General features: G+C 37.4%; 3 protein-coding genes across 4 annotated transcripts; 1 reads left to right on the top strand and 2 right to left on the bottom strand.

The window, feature by feature from the left end:
- Positions 1-7,568: 7,568 nt before the first annotated feature.
- LOC112182291 (protein NUCLEAR FUSION DEFECTIVE 4) lies at positions 7,569-11,181 on the top strand. Of its 2 annotated transcripts, none has more exons than XM_040513281.1 (2): positions 7,569-8,046; positions 8,710-11,181. In XM_040513281.1, the coding sequence occupies exon 2, from the start codon at positions 8,743-8,745 to the stop codon at positions 10,501-10,503; it is 1,761 nt and encodes a 586-aa protein (XP_040369215.1). In that variant the 5' UTR covers positions 7,569-8,046; positions 8,710-8,742; the 3' UTR covers positions 10,504-11,181. The 2 variants fall into 2 exon arrangements, with proteins under 2 accessions (XP_040369215.1, XP_024176496.1); XM_024320728.2 differs by having other exon boundaries at positions 7,570-8,051.
- Positions 11,182-12,043: 862 nt separating this feature from the next.
- On the bottom strand, positions 12,044-14,233 carry LOC112169726 (disease resistance protein RUN1). Its single transcript, XM_040512943.1, has 3 exons — positions 13,299-14,233; positions 12,890-13,168; positions 12,044-12,802 (listed from the first exon to the last, which is right to left on the bottom strand). The coding sequence occupies exons 1-3, from the start codon at positions 14,202-14,204 to the stop codon at positions 12,548-12,550; spliced, it is 1,440 nt and encodes a 479-aa protein (XP_040368877.1). The 5' UTR covers positions 14,205-14,233; the 3' UTR covers positions 12,044-12,547.
- A 307-nt stretch (positions 14,234-14,540) lies between these two features.
- On the bottom strand, positions 14,541-15,904 carry LOC121049640 (disease resistance protein RUN1-like). Its single transcript, XM_040507482.1, has 3 exons — positions 15,307-15,904; positions 14,715-14,856; positions 14,541-14,573 (listed from the first exon to the last, which is right to left on the bottom strand). Exons 1-3 carry the CDS (start codon positions 15,882-15,884, stop codon positions 14,541-14,543), a joined length of 753 nt encoding a protein of 250 aa, XP_040363416.1. The 5' UTR covers positions 15,885-15,904.
- Positions 15,905-17,648: the final 1,744 nt, after the last annotated feature.

Genomic DNA, 17,648 nt, shown 5'->3' with positions numbered 1-17,648 from the left:
TCAAGTTGGACATGCGGCCCAAGTATAGTCGTCTAGACACAAAGTCCCTCTTACATCCTTTGGGCAACCTTACTGAAATGGCCAGGTGGGGGAGGACGAACACAAGAGGAAAAATCCATTTTGGCATGAGCTACTCCCACATAGTGGTTTAGGCCCATTTGTAAGCACTTCTGGATTCAAAAACCCGTCATGAACGTTGTCCCCTTCCTAGACACCATTCCACATAGGCTATACTTACTAAGATGAAAAAAATCCTAAGTGTGAAGACAGTTCAACAAGTGTTAATAAAGGCCGCCCTCAACCTTAAGGGACCTGAACTAGGTACCAATAAGGGGTTTAGGCCAATATTAACAAACGCGACTTCACCTATTCCATTCAATTTACAATTTACAATTAAAACTCGTATTCAACAATATAAAAAACAACCTAAGTAAATTAATTAATCTATGTTTCGAACAAAATATATACAACAAATATTCACAATTTAACAAGTGATTTTTCAATCCCCGGCAACGGCGCCAAAAATTGATGCGCTCGAAAGCAAGCGCATAATTTAACCCTGAAATGTCATTAGTAGTACGTAATAAATAGGGATCGTTCTATTCCGGGGATTGAGGGTACACCTGTCATTGTCAAACAATTAAACAATTAAAATTAAAACAAAGTATAATATTTACAAAGATATTCACAAGTATAAACATTATTTACGAAAAGGGGGGAGATTTTGTTTTTGGGTTTTCGAAAATAAATTAAGTAAACAAAAGAATTAAAATGCAAAAACATAAATACAAAGATGGAATGAGAAAACAAAGATCAAAACCGAAACTTTTGATTGAAATCGATTCAAACCCTAATATTGTTCATCTAAGTCATGAGAAAGGAGTTGATCATGTGAAACATTCGAAAGCAAATGATTTCCCATATTTTACTTTTCAATGCTAATTAACCTAAGCGAAAGCACCTAGATTAATCCTATCAAACATGCAATCAAACCCTAGAAAGCTAGTCAATCATGTCATGTTTAACGCATTACACATAGAGAAAGGCTATCAACTCAAGTGTACAACTTAGTATGGAAAAGTCCACCTAATTGCAATTCTCTTTAATTAAATTCGATCTTTGTACAAAACCTTTACTACTTTGATTCAAGTTTACACAAAACGAAAAGTCGATTTCATGCTCTTAAACCTAGCATCATTCATATCAAAACCCTAAGTGTTTGCAACCACATAAGATTAAAATACAAAAGTTATCTATAACGCAAATTTAATTAAACAAACTCACATAAGCAACTCTCGAATCACAATATATGAATCTGAAAATTCTCAATTAATCATAAAATTCCAGAAATTAATATTTGTTCAAACACATATGTCAACTAGTTCATAACCAACGAAATTCAAAGCAAAGGTTACAAAGGAGAATCGGATTACACCGTGAGATGGAGATGGTGATGAACGATTGATGTGGTGGTCTCTTGAATCTCGAAAGCAAGCTTCAAGGTTGGAGATGGATGATGGATGCTCACGGCTATGCTTCTTCTCCCTTGGCCTTGCTTGAACTCGTGGAGATGACTAGAGGATGGAGAGAGGAGAGGAAAACCTCACGGCAACAAGAGCAAAATTTCTGATTTTTCTAAAGTGTAAATTGTGAAGGAAGAGGAACCCCTTCTCAACGTCAAAGAGGTGGGTATATATAGGAGCACGGCTAGGGTTCACAAAGCAATGAGAAATTTCCACATAGCTTCCACCAATAGGAATTCGCCAAGTAAACTTTGTGATGTGGTCCAACCAATCATAGAATGCCAAGTAAGCCTTGTGATGTGTACCAACCAATCATAATTCTCTAAAATACCTCCCTAATATTTAATTGCCGAATTTCCTTGAAATTATTCTGATTTTCTTCATGAATTTCGGCCAACATTCCTTTAGGGAATTTAGGGATGAATCTGGACGCCTTTTGAGCTTTTCCTTGGTGCACACATATTTTCCTTCTATAAATATCTCCCTTGAATCTCTCTTTGCGTCATCTCCTTGATTATTTCTGATTTTCATGTTGGCAATCACACCAATTTACTCCTCCAACAATATTTCTTTCCATAAAAATCTCCCAAGAAAATCTCCTTTGATTTATTCCACGTGAAATTCTCAATCAATCACCTTAATTCCCACGTTGTCACCTTGTTTTTCCTTAAGTATTACACGGCAAATTTAATCCCCAAGGAAAATATATTTTCCTTTTTAAAAAAAACTCTTCCTTGATTCTCTCCTTGCCATGTCATCTTCATGAAGCTTCTCGTTCCATTTATGAACTCAATTCAGCTTATTTATTCCAAAAACCTGAAAATAGAAGCTTTCTAAAATAAGAAATGGAAACTTTCAAAAAAATGGAAAATAGAAACTACAAAACGGAAACTTTCTACAACTAGGAACTTTCCCATTCGAAGAATGGAAACTTTCCTAAACAGAGTTTTATTAAGGAAATAACGCAGAAAATATAGGGAAATAACAGTTAAAACGTCGCATTAAAATGCTCCTATCAAAGAACACCGATGTTCACCAGGAATGACAGGAATTGTCGTGGCATGTCCCCACTATGTCTCATCTCAATCCCTGTTAAAGTGATGAGATCACACAAATATGTTGTAAAGAAGCCTGCAAGGAAGGACGTCCCTACGAGACAACGTAGGCCACCCTACACGGAGGTAGGCATGGCGCCAACGCTAAAGAGAGTGGCACTCTGGCGTTACAGGCCATGGCCCCAGCTAAGATACGTGGGAGACCCGTAGCTTCGAAGGACACTTTGGCACATTCCAATCCATTGATCATCAAGACTCAAAATCCGTCTCATGAGAATCTTCCGGGTTAGGGTTATCGTTAGGGGACGCCTCAACATTAGAACCTATTCCCGAGAATATAGAGTTCTATGAAACTTACACTAGTGTACTTGAGACGTGGGATATAAACTTCATCATAATTGATGACGTAGTTGCACATGAGTTTGTTGAGTCAGATGATATCGAACCACGCTCCGTTGATGAATGAATGTCAACGTAGAGAAATTTGGCCTAAATGGAAAGATGCGATCCAGGTTAAGATGGATTCTCTAATGAAGAGGAAGGTTTTCGAGCTAGTGATGCCAACACCTCTTAACATAAAACATGTTGACTAATGGGTCTTCGTTAGAAAGCGTAGTGAGAAAAAGAGATGGTAATCTCTCCTTATGGCGCACCGCTTCTCATAAAATGCCCTGAAATCGACTACGATGAGACATATTCTCTCGTAATGGATGCCATTGCACTCCACTACCCTGTCAGTTTGGTAGTTTCCGAATAACTGAACATGTAGCTTACAAATGTGGTCACTACGTATCTCTATAGTGATCTAGATAGGGAATATACATGAAGGTTCATAGTGAACTTCATTTACCTAAGTCAAGTGGCTCTAGACCACGAAGCACGTTTACAAAGAGGTTGAAACACTCGCTAAAATGACTACTTGATTGGGAAGGGATATGCCCACGCGTTTCCATAACAAGTTTCAGATTCCATCGCGGTTCATGTTGGACATGATCTTCATTAGAAGCCCTTAAAGAGTTAAGGGAAACCGCTGAACACTTGAAATCAGATTTTGAGATGAAGGATTATGGGAGAACACGATTATGTCTCAGTTTGGAACTTGAGCATCGTGTCGATAGATGCTTAGGCATTTTGACAAGGTCAAACCTTCAAGCACCCCTATGATCGTCCGTAGTCTTGATCCTAAAAGGACCCTCTTCGTCTGAAGGATGATGACGAAGATGTGCTAGAGGCAGAAATGCCTTACTTGAGTACAATAGGCGCATTATTGTACTTAGCTCAATGCACATGACCAGACATCTCGTTTGCAGTGAACTTGTTAGCTAAAGTATAGCTCTGCGCCAACGCGACACCATTTTGATTGGTGTAGAAGATATTTTTCAGTACTTGAGATGTAAGATTGATATGGACTTGTTCTATCCCTATGGAGAGAAGATGGATTCAGACCCATCACACACGAAAAACGCTGCCAATGCTGGCCTGTGTTCTCTATCCCCATCCCAAAACGATATAAGTGTTTTGAAAGGTTTTGCTGATGCTGGGTACCTCTCTGACCCACACAAAGGTCGCTCCCAAACTGGTTAAGTGTTCACTATGGGAAAAGACAGTGATATCTTGGAGGTCTACAGAACAGACCGTCGCTATATCTTTTAACCATGCAGAGATTATTGCTCTTCACGAAGTGGTTCGTGAATGTTTATGGATTGGATCCATAATCACGCATGTTTGCAATTGTTTTGAAGTCTACCGAGCCTACGAGCATTTAGGATAATGCTGTTCGTTTTGAACAAATGAAGCAAGGCTACATCAAAAGCGACAACACCAAGCATAATCAGTAACAACAGACTCTCCTCAAATACCAAAGTGAACTAGGTTCGATATGAGGATAATGTGGCAGACTTGTTTACTAAGTCATTGCCCAAATCCACGTTCGAGAAACATGTGGCAAGAATTGGCTTGCGGAAATTATCTGAACTTCCATGATCGTAGTCATCAGGGGGAGACGCAGACATCAAAGGGAGATGTCTACATGTTCATCTCGAAACGTGAAAGGTGTGTTGTGCTCTTTTTCCCCTTCGACCGAGGTTATTTTTGTCCCACTGGGTTTTTGTTACTCGGCAAGGTTTTTAACGAGGCAACGAGAGAAGCACCGCGTTTGGACAACACAAGGGGGAGTGTTCAAGTAAACCCTAATTTGTGTTTGGCCCAAACTCTAGATTACTTGACCTAGTGGCAATAGAGTTAAATTAGAAGGATCTAGATTCCTATTCAATGTACGATTACTTTCCTTGTATGATTGAGATTCTATACATTGTAATCCTATATATAAAGAGGCCCCTATTATCAATGAGAATACACAGCGATTTCCTCTCAATTTCAGTTTCTCTACAACATGGTGTTAATTTTTGTAATTTTTTCTGATACAAGTTGCACAAAATTCAACAAAGGGTCGACCATTTTGTATTAGTCGATCCACAGCCGGACATGTGGTGGGCTTCAAGGTTGTCTGACCCACATGAATGCTTTGCGGGGCCCAGCTCGGGGCCAAAACTTTCAGGGTTGTGTCGCGTGTGGTGCACACGATATGCCCTTTCTTTTGTCTCATTTGCGCGTAAAGCTCATCCATGCCATGCATGCTTTCTTTCTCCCATTTGTTTTTAGTCTCATCCACCAGCTGTGGGCCTCGCAGTCTCAATTTGAGGGAGAGCCCATAATCAAAAGTGGGTCTCAAAATAAGATTTGGCCTTAACTGTTGGAGTTGCCCTAAGAAAGAAATCTGGGTTCGTCATTTTTTTTGTTTTGTTTTTTGAAATGGAATCTGGGTTCATCATTAACTAGGGCAAAAAAAGAAATGGACAGATTGATTGATTATATAAATTCAATTTTTATAATTTATAAATTTGATGGCAGTAAAGTTTAGGATTTGCACGGTATATTTTCCTCATTTTTTTTTTTGAAAGGGCTATTTTCATATTAAGAGTCTTATTCATCTACTCAATAAATTTCATGTTTAGTTGTGCTCAGTTCTCATTGGATCTAAATCACACTTTGATAAATCAAAATATATCACTAGATCGAGTACTCGCAATAAAGTTAAAGACAATGAAATTAACTAATAGATTCCAAATCAATTTGCTTGGCGTTTAAGCACAACGAGAAAGTTAATCGCCTTTGTTGGGTCAAAGATAGAAGGCTTCTCTTCAAGTTTTGTACGGTACAAATCAAAGAGCTAGCTCATCTAAGATTTCATCTCCGAATTGCTGCTGGAAGAGAACCTCTGTGACAGCTCTAACGTGAGATGCAATCAGTTGGGGACTTTCAGTGACATTGTCAATTGTGGAGAGACGAGGTAAATTTTCCATACACTCTATGGTAAAACGTCCATTTAGTTCTACAGCAGCTTTCAGTTCTTGAGGAGACATGTAAAACATAGTTTTGTGTGCCTAATCAAACTATGAGTAGTATAGGAGAGAATGTTCTAGAATTCCTAGTTCTATTCGGATTAGATTTCCTTGTAACATTAGAACATGTACTTTGTAATCCTTATATATAGGGTTCCGCCTATTCTCAATAATGAATGACAATTCTCTCATCAATCTCTCTCAATTCTATTATTCTTAAACAGTATGGTACTGCCATTGGCAAGCTTTAACTGATGATCGCTTGTGATGCTATTCTACACTAAAAGCAGCTTGAAATACCATTCATCGACTCTTGTGTGTCAAAAGTTTGTGTAGAGTATTTACCTTGTTTCTAGAAGCGTAAACTATTTCAACTTGTAGAATATCCCCCATGAGAATCCAACTATTGAAATTAGATTGATTTTGCTTCAAGAAAGAAAAAAAATCTATATTGACTGGTAGATTGCAATATATGTAAAGTAGGTCAAAGATAGCAAAGTTTAATTGCTTGATTGAATAATAGATAATGGAGTTTTTTATTATTGTTGATCACACAAAAACAAGATATTTTTGTGTTGTGATTCTAACACTAGCTAGCTATATGTAGGGTTTGAAATATCAGTTGCTATTCTGTTTACAATATATTCAAATTTTGTCCATCACATGAACCTTGTATGAGATTTTACTAGCTAGCTCGGTGCACCATGCATCAAGCTCAAGTTAAATCTCATATCATATGTACATGAATGAAACTTAACACCACCTTGTGTGTATGAAGATCACCACCTATTTACAATTGTCGCATACAGCGTCTTTGTAAAAATAAAAAAATAAAAAATTTGAGCACAGTCAGTCGCCTAGGCCTGTTGTCTTTGAGAGTGACCGCCTATCGTTGGTCAACACTCTAAAGTCAGGTGAAGAAGATATGTTGATCCCACATTGGGAGGGTGGTTGATGAAATTCCGATCCAGCTTACTAGACTTCCATGCCAGGTTCATTTTTCCAAACATGCCTATCGAGAGTCCAATATGGCTGCACATAAAATGGCTAAGCTTGCCATTTCTTCTGGGTAGGCTCATTAGAAGGGACCTCCAGTCATTGGAAGTTTTGTGGTTTCCCATTGTAACGTTTGAAATCTTTGAGTAATAAAATTTCTTTCGTCTTGCTGTAAAATGAAAAAAAAAAAAAAAAAACTTGTATTGCTTTGAAAATAATGATAATATCCGTAATATTTAAACTTTTCACTCATTAATTTTTATTTATTAGTCAAAATTTCTCTTAAAAGAATTATGTACATTTTATATTAAACTTAAAGACATTCTAGGAAAGCTTTGAATCTAGTTCAATCGATGTAAGTCGGTCCTCCTTAGCTAGCTGAATTAATTGATGCAAACTATAGTGTAAGAGCTTGAAGGGGCAGCTCTCCAGTTTGGGGACTGTTATTACCTCAATCACTCAATGCTAGTATTAATAAAGTTCATTTTTAATAAAAGAAAGAAAGAAAAAAACTTAAAGACATGCTCCTCCAAACTTTGACTGTAAGAAAGCGAAATTATGCAAAAAAATATACTAAACTTCGACAAGGTTCGTATATTCAGGAATCATATGTAATTGTGCAATCATGGTGACAGTGGTGATGCTGGTTATGACTTAAGAGTAATTACTCCAACCTCACACGTCTTCCAAGTTCCGAGTAGATAGAGACCATTCAAACTTCAAAGAATACCACACATATGCCCAAGAGGCAAAGAAAACAAAAACAAAAGGAAACGACACCATTCAACTGTAGTCCTAAAGTCCAAAGAGACGTCTATTGATTCCAAACACTCGACAAGCTAAACCTCATATATTCTATATATAATCTTCATCTTCATCACCTCAGACTCAAGCAGCTGAAACCCACCACCTTAATTACCACAAACCCAAATCCAAAGAGCCTGAGGCAACCGCTGCCACTGCCTCGCCATATATCGCTGCCGTCGAAGACGGAGAGCCAACGGCTCCTCCGCCGCAGTACATATATCTTTGCAGTGTTTGCCACCGGAAATTAGTTGCCTTGATTCACAAGTTGGGTAAATTCACTGCTCTCTGACTCTCTCTATATTCCTTTCACTTTTCCTCATATTCCTTATCCAAAGTTATAAAGTTGCCTGCCTTTACAGACTATGAAGGTGCCAAAAAATTAAAAATAAACAGATGTACTTGCATGTATCTAGTTTACTTTCTGGTGTTTGAACCGCTTTAACCATGACTTCATGAACCACATACATCAACAACCATAAGTTCAACACTCAAAAATATAATGCAAAAAGATTGGTCACTTGACCCTGACACATCTATATGTACGTAGTCTAGCTAAAGAGAAAGATAGGAGCATGAGATTTATTATTTTTTTTTTTTTAAAGAGAACGATAAAGATAAATTTTGACGCCTTAGACAAAGTTACCTTTGATTAATTTGAAAGATTAGCATCAAATAATATATCTCTATTACATAAGGGGAAAAATAGTCAATACATGGTCCAAGTAATTCTAATTGTGAAATAGATGTTCTAAACACAAGTTTATTGTTTCCAGTTTTCGATTAGTTCGTTTATCATTTTCTTAAGTCGCCATTGTCATTTTACGTCCATTAGGCTTGTTTATTGGGTAACCCAGCTTGATACTAAAGGAAAATATAAATCTTCAAGGTTCATGTGTTTCACAGATACTAATTTCACTTAAAAAGCAGGCTTTGCTCCAGAGGTACTTCTAATCGAGAGGAATGGGTAGTTGGACAGACATGAAGGGCTTCACCCTCCAAGTTCTTACAGGAAGGTGGCTCATGTTGTTTGCCTCATTTCTAATGATGGCTGGTGCTGGTGCAAGCTACAGCTTCGGCCTCTACTCAAATGACATCAAGTCCTCGCTCGGTTACACCCAAACAACGCTCAATCTCATCAGCTTCTTCAAGGACTTGGGCGCCAACATTGGCATAATTTCGGGGTTAATCAACGAGATCACTCCCCCATGGGTAGTCTTATCAATCGGTGCAGCTTTCAACTTCTTTGGCTACTTCATGATTTGGCTTGCCGTGACCAAAAAGATAGCCAAGCCCCAAGTTTGGCACATGTGCATGTACATAACAATGGGGGCAAACTCGCACACTTTCATCAACACAGGAGCTCTAGTCACATGCGTGAAGAACTTCCCCCGAAGCCGGGGACTCTTGTTAGGCCTTTTGGAGGGGTACATTGGTCTAAGTGCAGCAGTAATAGCACAGATATACCATGCTTTTTATGGTGATGACACAAAGTCCTTCACATTGTTCGTCGCATGGCTTCCTTCTACTCTTTCTTTGATATTTCTCCGAACCATTAGAATCATGCCGGTTATACCAAGCAAAAATGACCGCAATGTGTTACATAAATTCTTTTTTATTTCACTTGGACTTGCTATGTTCTTGTTGGTAATAATCATAGTAGAGCAGCAAGTCGACTTCACACAAAGTGAGTACGCTGGGAGTGCTGCTGTAGTGGTTTTCTTGCTCTTTCTCCCACTCGCTGTTGTTGTAGCCGAAGAGCAAAATATTTGGAGGAACAATCGACTAACTAGTACGGCAGAATATATCGATTCATCAGGCCAAAACCAGCTGAGTATAATTTCGTCCCCAGTGCCATTAGTGTTAACCAATGATGACAAGAAAGTTTCTTGTTGGAATTGGAATCACATATTTAGTCCGCCACAGATAGGAAACGACTACACCATACTCCAAGCAGTGTTCAGCATCGAAATGTTAGCTCTGTTCTTGACAACACTATGTGGCCTAGGCGGCATGTTAACAATGATGGACAACTTGGGTCAGATTGGAACTGCATTAGGATACTCATTGGGAAGTGTAACCACATTTGTGTCACTCACAAGCATATGGTGTTACCTAGGGGAAGTAATGGTGGGTATGCTCTCAGAAATCTTCGTCACAAAGTACAAATGTTCTAGACCTCTCATGTTCACTCTAACCCTCTTGCTATCATGCATTGGTCACCTTCTGATTGCATTCAATGTCCCCAACGGTCTCTATGCGGCTGCGATAATCATTGGGTTTTGCTTCGGTGGACAGTGGCCACTGATATTTTCAGTAACTTCTGAGATTTTCGGGCTTAAGCACTGCTCTACTCTGAACAATATTGGGGTAATGGCTTGCCCACTGGGGTCATATTTGCTCAATGTGAGGGTTACAGGGTTTCTCTATGATAAGGAGGCAGAGAAGCAACTGAAAGCTTTGGGATTGAAGAGGAAGATTGGGGAGGGGTTAAATTGTAGTGGGGGACAATGCTACAAATTGCCCTTCATTATAATCACTGGAGCGACAATGCTTGGTGTGCTTTTTTCACTTGTTTTGGTACTTAGGACTAGGAAGTTCTATAGCAGTGACATTTATAAAAAGTTCAAAGATGAGACCAAAGCAGCAGAGTATGAAACTGTGGTGGCCAGAAACCCAATTGGACTAGAAAAGTCGAGTGAAAAGTTAGAAGTTGAGACTTGAGACTTGAGAGTGATTCAATAAGTATGTAGCAGAAGAAACCAACCTCAAGACTTCTGAGGTTAAAGGTGTAAGGTAGAAATCCCGGGGTAAATAATTCAAGTAAGCAATTATTAGGAAATAATTGAATTGTGCTCAACTAGAAGATGAGTGTTTAGTGAAAGTTAGTTAGATAATGAACGGAGTGTGAGCATTCAGCATAGTTATGTTCCTGTTTCTTACTGTGTTGTGAACTGCGGATAGCAGATATTGATGCCTTTTCAAGTCTAATGAATTTCTATCTTCCTATTGTTAAGTGTATGGGATTGGAAACTAAGCACAATTCTAATTTAGGATTGAAAACTAATATCAGTCCTAATACAGGACTCAAGACCTGAAGAAGAATTCCAGCATATCCAGCAATCTGAGCAAACATACAAACAATGCAGTGGACCATCAGACAAGATACCATACCATATCTGAAGCACCAAAATAGACTGAAGCAATTCTGCACTGTACTCACAAGCATGCCACTGTCCATCCTTATGCTACGAGCCAAGACAAATATGGAGCAAATACATCAAGACAAAAACCTTGTCTGCCATGCCTTGTTTGGCATCTCTATGCTTGTAGTAGTTTAAATATGTGTTCTCTTTTGTAATCAGCTATCCACTTCAATCAAGCAATTTCAATTTCTCTTCACCTATGAAAACCAAAAAGTATTCTGGTGCCGGATGGATTGATGAACAACCTAAACCTCAAACTAATCATATTCATTGTGTTAAATAAGGTTCCATAATGGAAGCTATGAGAAGTTGAGAACGAACCTACACAGGCTATTTAACAAAAGTGAATATGAATCATCATTTAGTCTGCGCGCCAAGCTTAATTAGCATGGTCCCTCGTCAGCCATGATTTACACTGCCTTATTGCAGTACTAGTTCAGCTCCAATCAAATGGCTAAGCGTTTCCGATACACAGCTAGTATATATGTGTCTGCCGTAAATGCATGCAGATTAGTCTCACACCCTAGTTCCCTCATATCAATTACCAATTGCAGTTGTTTGGTAAGTGCACAACTGCTATTGCATTTCCATTTCTCAGTAACATCATTCAGCTATGGCTTCTTTCAACCCGGGTTATGATCAGAATGTGCTATAGTACAAGAGCCTAAACAGGCCTCGACAATTGAATGTTCTTTCCATCAAAATGGTCTCTCGGTTGACTGAACTGTTCCCTGCCTATATCGACTAATAAGACTAAATAAACGTTCAAGTCCAGTAGACTATACAAACGTTTTTGAGAATTTCTATCGTGGTATAAAAATTAAATAAAGGTATTCCATTTCAATCTAACCAGGTTGTGTTGTGCTAGACTATAAACGTTTTCTAGAATTTCTATCTTGTTATCAAAATAAAAAAGTATTCCGCTGTCAGGAGTCGAGCCTCAGATACGTACTTGAATCTATTTTGTTGCTTATTTAAGCCCAGTAGACTATATAAACGTTTATAAAAATTAAAAAGTCAACGTATAGAAAGCTCCGACTATTTTGAAGCTAATAAAATTATTTTTATTGATGTTGATGAGGTGTTCAGGAACTTCAGAAATGCTGCAGCCACTATGATCCAGTTTTCTTATATAATGCAAACCGGGTGAGTAAGAAGGGTAATGACAAAGCCTTGGGATCAGTAGAAGAAGGTGGTGGAACACTTGCATCCTTGGAGAGATAAAACTCTTAAGATTTCTCAAAAGAGAAAGGCTGGAAGCTAGGCGGTTCTCTTATGGCAGTTCCACTCATATCAAGCCTCTCCAAACTCTCTGCATGACCCAACTCTTCCGGCAGTTTCTCAAGCTTCGAACAACCAGAAAGATTAAGAACTTTGAGAGATTTTACGCCTGATAAACTCGTCGGGATACTCAAAAGTTCTTTGCAATCTCTCAAGTTTAGCAAAGTAAGACCTTCAAGCATTCCAATAGAGGATGGTAGCTCTCTTATGCCAGTGCCACTCATATGAAGTTCCTCCAAGCACTCTACAGAACCCAAATCTTCTGGCAGCTTATTTAGCTTTCAACAACCGGAAAGATTAAGAACTTTGAGAGACTTTAAGCCATATATGCTTCTTGGAAAAAGCAGTAAGTTTCTGCAATCTTTCAAATTCATCAAACCAAGTCTTTCTAGAGATTCAATTGATGGATCAACCTCATATAACCGTGTACAACCTTCAAGAATCAAAACCTCAAGGTATGGCATAGCTCTGAAGTTCGGCATGCTGAGAAGATTCAGAGAGTGACTGAGATTGAGTGTTTTCAAGTTGTACAAAGGCTGTCAAGTAAAAGTTCAAGAGACATATTAGCTTCAATGCTCCGGCAATTCTACAGGTAGTAATATTAGAGTTAAGTCACAAGACACCTTTATTCCGGTCCGAAAATGATAAATGCAACTATGACGCATGCTAAGTTCTTGTAGCTTCTCTGGGTTGAAACTGGATGGGAGTGAAGTTGAGGGATATCCAGTCCATTTAAAAATCTGTACACTGTCGGGAAGATGCTCAAGACCATTAGGAAGGTTCACATTATCAATCTCGAGGAACCTCAAGTTCTTCATCATTGAAAAGGACTTGGCATTCGCATGCACATTTATTCCTGGCTCAGCTGGGCGCAGAACTATCCCTTCTATTGCTTCTGTTTCCTAGTAAAACATGAATACAGAATAGTGAAAGCTCATAACTTGTGAAAAAGGGTAAGTAGAGTACCTTGTGTTACAATACATTAGCTGATTAGCAAATAGCAACTCAAAAAACTTATGCCTATTGACTTACAGTATTTTTGCTCAAGACATGATTGGCATCTTCGCGTAACCACAACCTGCTGCGCCTGCCTGGTTCAAAAGGAGATTCGCGGATGACAATTTCCCGACCCATTTCTTGCAGGGCATCATGCATGTATAGTTTTCCATTCAAAATAGTTAGGAGTGATCTCTCGATGAGAACTTCTATTCCAATGACTTCAGAGACATCACAAGAAGCTATTACTTGATCTGTGTCCTTCCCATTGAAGAAACATGCAATGTCAAGGAATATTTTCTTCTCATCATCATTTAGACCATCATAACTTATTTCGAGTGTCTTCAAAATTTCGACACTACACACTTTCCCTAGTTTGTCCAACACACTCTTCCATTCACTTGTACCTTTTCCACTCAAAAAAGACCCCAAAACTTCAAGAGCTAATGGACAATTGACATAATTCACAACACGATTAGACAAAACAACATAAGATGGTTCAGGGTAATCTTTTTCAAAAGCTTTCCGACTAAAAAGTTGAAGAGCATCATCACTATTCAGTCCCTTGACCTTAATCCTTCTCTCCAGACCATGCTTGAGTAATATATCTTCATCTATAGTTGTTATAAGAACTCTACTCCCACAACCAAACCAAGTTTTGTTGCCAACCAAATGTTGTAATTGATCCAAATGGTTCACATTGTCAAGAACGAGAAGAACCTTTTTATGACAAAAGAATCTCCTTATCATTGTGGTTCCTTCATGGAGGTTTGATATGTCATTTTTCATATATATCCCAGAAAGAAGTTGCCTTTGTAGGCTAACTAGTCCACCTCTTTCAACAACATTTCTAACGTTGTCAACAAACATACTAAATTCAAATTCACGAGATATTCTCTCATAAACAACTCTAGCAATAGTTGTCTTACCAATACCACTCATCCCCCATATCCCAATAAAGCGAACATCATCCACACATGACGCAGTCGGATTGATAACTAGGTTTACCAGCAATAAACCTAAGCAAAAGATTCTGGAGTCCACCAGAGATAAAAGAGAATAATCTCAATTTAATTGATAAAAGATGAAAGATGCGTTCTGCAGCCGCTTGCGGCTGCATAAATAAGAGAAAAGTACCCTAGGGCGACTAACAACGAAACCCTAAGGCCCATGGATAAAAACGAAAACAATCCAAAATTAACTAAGAAAACCAAAAACGGGTAAAATAGAAAAATGCAGTTTTGAGGCCCTAAACGACCCCGAAAGCCCGAAAAAAGGTCACACGTCGTGGCATAGCGACGAGTTTGATTTCTGGCGCGATTCCCTTTCCGAAAAGCTAAAGTGCGTCCCAATCGGACTCCGGAGGCCCATTTCACGTCTACTAGTCACTTTTCGGTTTCCACCTTTAGCACGATCCAATTGTTCTTGAAATTGGACCGCCATCTGTTCTACATCAACACATCTGCCTAAGAGTGAATTGATTTGTTTCAGTCTTGAATTGATTCCAACTAGGTTCTCAACTGAATGACACTCTGTAGAGCGCAATTTTGTCCATATCACTTCAGCAATATCTTTGACAAGCTGTGATTCATAACTACAACAACAAAGAACATATGGTACAAATTATGTTATTCATAGGATTAATATTCAGTACCAGTGCAGATATGGCTGTACTACTTTATACTTGTAGACAAAGAAATCGCGTCTTAGTAGGTTTCTATCATGAGGCCTGAAATCTGGTGAAAGTAAGCCAACATCAATCTTTGCCTCAAATCAAATTATTTCTATGACTTTGAGCTTCAGATTGGTCATCTTTCTTACAATACTACTTGTGACTTGAAACAAAATAAAGCATATCATATCGAATTCATCTATAACATTATGCAATTTAGCATTATCACCAGTAATATTCTTTCAACTACAACTTGCAAAGATAACTGGTTCTGTTTTCTTTGACATACATTTGAAGTCCCCAATAGTATTATATATAATCATCAACTCTGTAACCATTTTTTTAGTGGAAAGAGTAGAAAGAGTATTATATCTCTCCTTTGAATTCCACCCAGAGAGATTTGCCACTCTTGTTAAAGCATCCCTCCACCTTTGCACCTTCTTTTTCTCATCCCTGAACCTTTTTTCATGTTTGATAAAGGCTTCCGCAAAAGGTCCAGTTTGTTTTCGTACATCAGAGGGATTGACATGATAGAAAATTGGCAGCACTGCTTCTTTTGCTTCCATGCATTCAAGAATTTTTTGAAGTTCATCCAAGCACCATGTTGATGACCCATAATTTTGTGAAATAATAATCAGAGCAAACCTTGATTCTTCAATTGCAGTTGAGAGTTCTGGAGAAATAGCTATCCCTTTTCCAAGTTCAAGGTTATCCCTGAAAGTTATTATTCCTTTATCTTCCAATGCAGTGGATAAGTGGTCTGTAAAACCCTTCCGAGTGTCATCACCTCTAAAACTGAGAAAGACATCATATTTCATTGAGGATTTGAAGAAGGGAAAGAAGTAAAGGTGCTGCGTGTGCTCATTGCAACTGGAACCCATATATGTTCTCATTTGTGGCAATGTATCGAGGATTGTTTCCAAGGAACATAAGGGTAATCCAAAAGTCATCCATTATTGTTTTAAGGTCTGGCACTGGCATGGGAAGCAATTAAGGCAATTCTTTTGGTTTTTCTACCTGCATACCAACCGCAGAATGATTTCCTAGCTAGTGAACTAAATATATGTATATCATATATAATTCATTATGGAAAGAGTCTCTAGTCCCTACTATGTTGCAGCTGAAAATTGCAGATATCTGGTACAATATCTATGAAGAGGTGAAGAATGAGGGGTACAAGTTATTCATATGGTAAGATGTTGAGAATATATACATCCCACATGGAAAAAATGGGACCAATTGCCTATGAATTTATAAAGGTTTGGGCCACTTCATCCATTGCCAGTTTTGGATGTGAACCCCAGATTACTTTAGCATAAGAAGTTTCTAATTCATGATTGGAATTAGCGAATAGCTGGGTTACAATGAAAAATGATATTGCATAACGAATGTTCACACAGTATAGGATACATATCATTTTCCCGGAATGGTAATCACCCAAACACACAACAATTACTATGAATCCAAAAATACATGCAGAAATCTAACAGAATTCAAAAATAGCTAGGCTAGCTGAAGTAGATAGACCTTAACCTGGTTTCTACACAATTTGAAGTGCCATAAGTGTGAATTGGAACTGCCATCAGATATGTGAATTACTGAGCATGCAGCTAAATAGGTCTTGAACGTACAGACCATTTCATTGATTTCCAAGAAGAGAGGTTCAATAGGAAAAAAATAACAAAGAGAAGGGAGGATTTGAGAAAGTGAGCTACGATTATACTAATAGTGGAGACTAATAAGAACCTACATATAGGCTAGAATTGTACAGATTGAAATGTCCTGTTTTTCGTCAAAGGCAGAAGGATTCCATGTATCTGCTGCTAGCTAGTTGGACTTTTAATCTGCAGCTGTTAAAAAAATTCTGAATGCATGCATGTTCCTATAAACTAGGCCCACAGTCCTGGACGGCTGGACTATTGTTGTTATGTTGATTAAAGAATAAGGGGGTGAAATGAGTTTTTCTATTGGAATCTTTAAATTTACTCATTTGACCTCTATATTTTTTACACTTTTTATCAAATTTTCAAATACTAAATTTACTCACTAAATCTCACTAAATTTCCTCAAATAACCTCACTCATATAATTTGCAAATAAATTATTATCTTTAAAATAAAAAATTTAGTTATTTCAATGATTTAATCACTCTATAAATCTTAATTAAATATATATTTCTTAATCAAACTTGAGTTTTAAAAATTAATGTCTAATCAATAAGAAAATGCCATGAACTATTCTGTTTTTTTTTTTTTAAATCTATTTTAGCTGTGCAAAAAAAAAATGAAGAAGTCATTTGTTTTTATTCTCAAAAAAAAAAATTTGTTTTTTAATGTTTATTTTTTTTTCTATATTGTTTGTACCACATGATTAATTATTTAAATATAATTATATTTTTAATTATTATTATTATTATATATGAATGTTTTAATGAGTATGTAGTGAAATTGGAAAATGAAAATGAGTATGTATTAAATATATATATATATATATATATATATGAATGTTTTAATGAGTATGTAGTGAAATTGGAAAATGAAAATAGATAAGGAAAATAATAAGAAATACAATCTAATATTATTGAATTGGAAAGTCTACATAAAATAAATATAATATTTTTTGGTATAATTATTATCCTTAATAGTCATTTTATAGTAGGTTATATATGTCATTTAATAATTCATAATAGAGTGAGGTCAAGTGAGTAGATTTGAA

This window comes from Rosa chinensis, chromosome 1 (genome assembly GCF_002994745.2).
Source record: "Rosa chinensis cultivar Old Blush chromosome 1, RchiOBHm-V2, whole genome shotgun sequence".
NCBI classification, from domain to species: domain Eukaryota; kingdom Viridiplantae; phylum Streptophyta; class Magnoliopsida; order Rosales; family Rosaceae; genus Rosa; species Rosa chinensis.
The sequence above is the reverse complement of the archived record's forward strand: the minus strand, read 5'-3'. Positions and strand labels throughout refer to the sequence as shown.

What these genes read in the sequence shown, in the direction of transcription:
- LOC112182291 (XM_040513281.1), top strand. Translation starts at nt 8,743, where the DNA reads ATGGGTAGTTGGACAGACATGAAGGGCTTCACCCTCCAAGTTCTTACA.
- LOC121049640 (XM_040507482.1), bottom strand. Translation starts at nt 15,884, where the DNA reads ATGACTTTTGGATTACCCTTATGTTCCTTGGAAACAATCCTCGATACA. An exon ending in GGGTGGAATTCAAAGGAGAG is followed by an intron (nt 14,857 to 15,306) that starts ATATAATACTCT and finishes TTGTTGTTGTAG; the next exon opens with TTATGAATCACAGCTTGTCA. An exon ending in TCTTAGGCAGATGTGTTGAT is followed by an intron (nt 14,574 to 14,714) that starts GTAGAACAGATG and finishes GAATCGCGCCAG; the next exon opens with AAATCAAACTCGTCGCTATG.
- LOC112169726 (XM_040512943.1), bottom strand. Translation starts at nt 14,204, where the DNA reads ATGAGTGGTATTGGTAAGACAACTATTGCTAGAGTTGTTTATGAGAGA. An exon ending in ATGTCTTGAGCAAAAATACT is followed by an intron (nt 13,169 to 13,298) that starts GTAAGTCAATAG and finishes ATGTTTTACTAG; the next exon opens with GAAACAGAAGCAATAGAAGG. An exon ending in ATTTTCGGACCGGAATAAAG is followed by an intron (nt 12,803 to 12,889) that starts GTGTCTTGTGAC and finishes TTTACTTGACAG; the next exon opens with CCTTTGTACAACTTGAAAAC.